At 35.5% G+C, this 6,235-nt stretch overlaps 1 protein-coding gene across 1 annotated transcript; it reads right to left on the bottom strand.

The window, feature by feature from the left end:
• Positions 1-91: 91 nt before the first annotated feature.
• On the bottom strand, positions 92-5,166 carry hapln2 (hyaluronan and proteoglycan link protein 2). Its single transcript, XM_067448522.1, has 6 exons — positions 5,014-5,166; positions 4,845-4,943; positions 4,367-4,726; positions 3,957-4,073; positions 2,844-3,026; positions 92-2,019 (listed from the first exon to the last, which is right to left on the bottom strand). The coding sequence occupies exons 2-6, from the start codon at positions 4,936-4,938 to the stop codon at positions 1,742-1,744; spliced, it is 1,032 nt and encodes a 343-aa protein (XP_067304623.1). The 5' UTR covers positions 4,939-4,943; positions 5,014-5,166; the 3' UTR covers positions 92-1,741.
• Between the last annotated feature and the right edge of the window lie 1,069 nt (positions 5,167-6,235).

Below are 6,235 nucleotides of genomic sequence, written 5' to 3' on the forward strand. Positions count from 1 at the left end.
TTCACAGTGCCCTGTGTTTTTCCTCGCTTAGAACTGTCTGCCAACCAAGACTCAACTTAAGCTGAAGAATTTATAGACTTTATTTTAATAGCGACCCAAATTAATAAACAGGAATTCCTTAATAAACAGGAATATTCTTATTTGTGTTGTTGGTTTTTACAATATTAAGTAAATTAAATGCATAAAAAAGTCCTTGGGTCAGCAAAGCTTTATAAAGCAGGCTAGATATGCAGTCCACAAATGTTTGTGATTTCAAGACCCACGTTGAGTCTAATTATGGGAAGACATTTGGTCATTTTGCCACTTGGTGCTCAGTTTTTCAGGTCTGTATTGTACTCTGGAGGATGGCCATTTTCAGTAGACTACTATCAGTATTTGTTTCAGAGATGCATCACTAACAAAATCATATTTTAGTTTTTGGTGGCCTGAAACCAGGGCATATTTCATCACTCTAGAAACTGAATGAATTACATTCCAAGCAGAGCAATCACAATAAAAAAGTTATTACAACAACAAATGTTTATGAATTGTCTTGCTTATTATTGATTAAAAAATTATTCAAACTATTCGAGAGTTACAGTTCATAGTTCAGAAACACTGTGCATGTGTGTGTAATTTATAAATGACACATCAGGGCTGTTACAAAAAAAAAAATCTAGTAAACAGATTTTACATTTTTGTTGGTAATCTTGCACTCTTACTATTTTGTTCATTGACTGTTCAAACAAATAAATATCCAAACATGAGGTACCATAAGTGCAACACAATCTAACATTTAGGTGCTACACTGTTAAAAAAAAAAATGTCACAGTCGGATATTACATCGACTTGAGTCTTAAGTTATTTGAATTTAGATTATGTTAAACTGACTTAAAAAATGTGTTACCTCTTGTATAAGTTTAAAAAAGTTTAACATTTCTGAACTTATTTTGATGAGTTAAAACAATGTAAAAACACATGTTGTCAAAACTTATTGAACTTATAATTTTTTACAGTGTATATGTGACCCTGGACCACAAAATAAGTCATAGGTTGGCCAACAATACATTGTATGGGTCAAAATGTAAAAAAAATTATATTATTTTCTATTAAGATATTTAAGATACATTTCCTATAGTTAATATATAAAAATGTATTATTATTAGTAGTAGTAATACGCATTGCAGTTGTGACAATTTGGACAACTTTAAAGGCAATTTTCTCAATAGATTTTTTTTTCACCCTCAGATTCCAGATTTTCAATAGTTTTAACGCTGCCAAATATTGTCCTGTCCTAACAAACCATACATCAATGGAAAGCTTGTTTATTCAGCTTTTGGACACCTCAATTTAAAAAAAAATGTTTACCCTTATGATTGGTTTTGTGGTCCAGGGTAACATATTTAATGCCCGTTGCAGTTCAAATATACTGCATAGCACAGCTTTAGTCAGAGCTAAAGAGTTAACATTTCAAGCTAGCAGCTATTCAAGCAGGATAGCTTTCTGTAAAGACTTTCTGTGTCATTCCACTCTTAATTTGAAAGTGAAGTTTCCCCAGAAAGATTTAATATTGTCTGCTTTAAAATGAAAGCGTATTAAATTAACTGTTAATAAACCAGTGCTATAGCTATAACCCAGAATGCTAAGTGTATATAGATCATACATTTTCTTTACTGCAGCCCTCACCTTCACTCACACACACTTCACTCACAAGTGCAAACAACTTAGCAAAAAATTTACCTGACAGCAAAATCTGGAGCAGTTACCTATAGCAATAAGCCCCATAAAGACGTAAATTTTCACTGGGATACCCAAAGCTCCGAACCCCTGGTTCTGCAATGCCTCCACAATGATCCCTCGGGTTGATGATGGGGAATCGTACACTACCATCCTGCAGCCAGCCTCCATCGCAGCGGTCCAGCTGCTGAAATTTCCAAGATGAATACATCTGACCAGTCCTCGCTAGACTGCCACCCTCCCGTCTGCAGGCGCGTTCAGCCTCTGCAAAATTCAACTGCCCTGGAATGAAGAAAACAGAACCTGGGAAAGCAAAAAAAAGTGAGGTATCTTTTTAAACATTAATGCAGTTTCCTATTGCATTTTTTTCTTCATCCATTTTTCTATGTGCATTTCCTGTATATCTGTCATTGACAGTCAACTCTCCAGTGCCATATTCAGCAGTCTCATGTGGGCATAGTCAAAGCTCAAATGTCTTTTTTACAGACTATAGCAGACTCCTTGTCTGTCCAAATGCCAAAAACAACATATCTGATCGGATATTCGGTTTCTTTTCTTGTTTGGCGAACAAACGTCAACTGTTCGTAATAGCTTTTTGTTTTAAATGGACAGTTTAGTTGGGAAGATCTCTCCCAGAAATCTCTGCAATGTCTTCAAGCTGATTCAACTTTCCTGTAACAATAATTGTTTCAGAAAAGCATCACAAATCTAGACACACAGATGTTAAAAAAATTATATATGCTACTCATGTTCATATGTTCAAAGGTTTGGGATCAGTAATAATTTTTAAAGACATTTTTGTGTTGCTTAATTTTTTTTTGTGGAAACCATGATACAAAAATGTCAGGTTTCTTTGACAAAACCAAACAGTTAGTTCAAAAGAAAAGCATTTATATGATATTATAAATATGCTTACTGTCACGTTTGATCAATTTTATTACATCCTGCATAACTTCTAGTGTAGTGTATACAGATTTGAATGTATGGTATGTGGGAAAACATTTGTCCTAATTTGTCTGTGCTCATATAATATATACCGGTATGTCAAATATAATAATTGTTTGTCATCTTCTGAATCCCATTTTAATTCAGATCCCAGCAGAATCCCCTTAGTGACCCTCACTGACCCTTAGTGGTAGAGGTGAAGCAGAAAGCATCATAGTGGTCCCGTATTTTGTGACGAGGCCCGTAACTTCGGATGCCTGATAGAAGATCCCCTCCACAAGCCGGCCGTGGGTGCAAGACTGGGTAATTGACAGTTCCATCGCTCAGCCATCCAGCGTTGCACCAGTCCAACCCTTCAGTCCAGGCTGAAAAGTAGGTATAACCAAACACATACCAGCAGTCAACTTAAAGAGATAGTTCACCCAGAAATTAAAATTTGGTTACACTTTAGATTAGGGTCCAATTCTTACTATAACTGACTCAATGAACTCCTAATTACTGCCTATACTGTAGTTAGTAAGGTAGTTGTTAAATTTAGGTATTGGGTAGGATTAAAGGGATAGTTCACCCAAAAATGAAAATTGATCATTTCAAGCTCAAGCTTTTCCAAACCTGTATACATTTCTTTGTTCTGCTAAACACAAAGGAAGATATTTGGGAGAATGTTACAGACATTCTACAAACATTCGAAGAAATTCATAAGGGTTTGGAACAACTTGAGGGTGAGTAAATGATGACAGGATTTTCATTTTTGCTTGAACTATCCCTTTAAGGGATGTAGAATATGGTCATGCAGAATAAGCCATTAATATGTATTTTATAAGTACTTGTAACAGCCAATATCCTAGTAATATGCATGCTAATAAGGAACTAGTTAATAGGGAGAATTGGACCCTAAACTTATAAGTGTTACTGAAAATTCAATCATAATTTATTCACACTCAAATTGTTCTAAATGTGTAAATTGTATACAAATTGTATATGTAAAAAAACAGCTGCTGTTCCCCATTGACTTCCATCGTATAAAAAATATAGAAGTAAATGGGAAACCGAATAAAAAACATTTTTCAAAATATCTTCTTCTTCTTATGTGTTCAACAGAAGAAAGAAACTCATACAAGCTTTGAACAGCTTGAGAATAAATAAAAGATGACAGAATGTTAATTTTGGGTGAACTATCCCTTTAATTATGTTTAATAAAATGTATTATGAAACAAACGTTCAAACAAAAATTGCTCAAAAGTGTACAATTATACATTAAAGTAAACAATCCAAGAGTGTAAATAAATGATTACCCCGGTAAAGTTGCTTGTAGGTGGCGAGTGTTGCATCCTGTTCAGCACAAGCCTCTTTAGCTTCAAAGAAAGTAAACCTGTACCGACCATGGTGACTCTGATAAGGAAATACAACCCCTGAAATACATGGTAAATTAATAATTATATAACAATGAATATAGTCATTTATATTCTTTTGTAAAAAAAAAAAAAAAAAAAATGTGTTTATAATATATAATATTTAATCATTATAAATTATCTAAAGTAATATATTTTATTGGGATTTATTATTATCTGAATAATAACAATATAAAAAATGAATAACAAGACTACTATTACTACTAGTCGCCTTTTTATATCTATTGTTGTTGTTATTATTTACTGTTGTAATAAAAGTCAAGATTAATACTGATTATCGTTGTCTGTATTACCTTCAATTCTCAGCGTAATAACAACACTTTCATCCTCAATTCCGTTGATCAATTCACAGCGGTAGCTGCCGTCGTCTTCCAGCTCCAGATCGGTCAGACGGAGGGAAACATCCAGGTTGTGTGCACGTAGGAGAGACGCTCGAGGCCCCAGAGAGCCATACTGCTTATCTGCATGTCCATTTGTTATAAGCACTATGTTTTCCACTCCTTGACTAGGGGGGTCGATTTTAGTCCACTTTACTCTGTAATGCAGTGGTTTAAACCTCATCACACAGGGCAAAATGCCTGTGCGTCCACGTCGAGCAGTGACCTCAGCATATACCAGAGGTTCCAGGAGGTATTTTAGCTCTTTGCCCTGGTCTAGAATATAGAATATAACATAGTGAAAACATTGTGTAATTTAATAGTATGATTACTGATATATTTTTAAATCATGTTTATATTGTAATCACAAAGTCCCTAATATCGACTGCAATACCTTGATTATGATGGTGGTATTTTGCAGAGGTACACAAGAAGAAACAGGGTGAAATCACTAACAGAGCGATAGAGTTCATTGTGGATTCCACCATCTCCCCTAAACAACATAATGATGGTTATTTTTATTGATATTTTAATGAGAGAAAGCGGAAAAAGAAAAATCCCACCTTAATCTTTAGGCTTCTTCCTCAAGGATATCCAGTAAAAAAAGTCCATGACATTAATCTTCTTTTCTTATAGAGTCACGGAGGCTCTGTCTGCAGTGGAGAAACATACAGATCAGGGTCATCTGACAAGTGTTGGATGTGTGCACAGGCCTTTTCTCTCCTCTGCTCCAGATGTTAATGAGTATCACACAGACGCTCATTGTTCCTTTCAGCAACTCTTCTCTGAAAGACAGATCAGGAACGCCTGAAACTAGGAAACCTCAGATGATGAGGCAACTGCACATTTTTGTGGTAGTCAGAAAAGTTGTGTTGAGATGAAAAAAAAATATTTTTCCAACCCACACAGTGTGTTTGTGTTGAAGCAAAAAATGAAGATGCTAATTTGGTGATTAAGCATGATGTCTCCCAGGAACCAATCATTGGATGTGACATTTCAACTTAAAAATGCCTACATTTCTTTGCATATAGCCAAGTGGCACCTGCAAACAGAGGACTTTTCTCAGCCATCTTGTGGCAGGATAACCAGAGATGTACTTTATTACATCAACTATGAACATGACCCACTAATGTTTGATAACTAGAAACTGAAAAGTATCCATCAAACTGCGATGCACTGTGTATTCTATCAGAACCAGCATTCACTTTTTGAGCAATATGAGCTTGCTTGTCTGTTTGATTGGACCACACAGGTCAACCATGACCCTGTTGTCGGTTCACCACAGTTCCTTCCTTGGAACACTTTTGATATGGATTAGCCATCATAATTTGGCCCTTGTCAAACTCGCTCAAATCCTTACTCTTGCCCATTTTTTCTGCTTCTAACACTTCAACTTTTAGAAAATGTTCCCTAGCTGCCTATCCCAACCACTAACCGGTGCTGAGATGAAGAGATAATCAGTGTTAATCGCTTCACTTGTCAATAAATAATGTTACGCCTGCGTGTGTGTGTGTGTGTGTGTGTGTCATATGAGGACAAATCTGTATAATGACATGGGTATGACATAGGTATTACAAGGAGAGGGTGAAATATGAGGACATGTCCCCACTTTTCAAAATGCTTATAAATCATACAGGATGAGTTTTTTTTTTTTGAAAATGCAGAATGTGATGGATAGGTTAAGAGGTAAGGGGATAGAAAATACGGTTTGTACAGTATAAAAACCATTACGCCTATGGAATGTCCCCATATGTCACAAAAACAAACGTGTGTGTGTGTGTGTGT

This window comes from Pseudorasbora parva, chromosome 7 (genome assembly GCF_024679245.1).
Source record: "Pseudorasbora parva isolate DD20220531a chromosome 7, ASM2467924v1, whole genome shotgun sequence".
Taxonomy (NCBI): domain Eukaryota; kingdom Metazoa; phylum Chordata; class Actinopteri; order Cypriniformes; family Gobionidae; genus Pseudorasbora; species Pseudorasbora parva.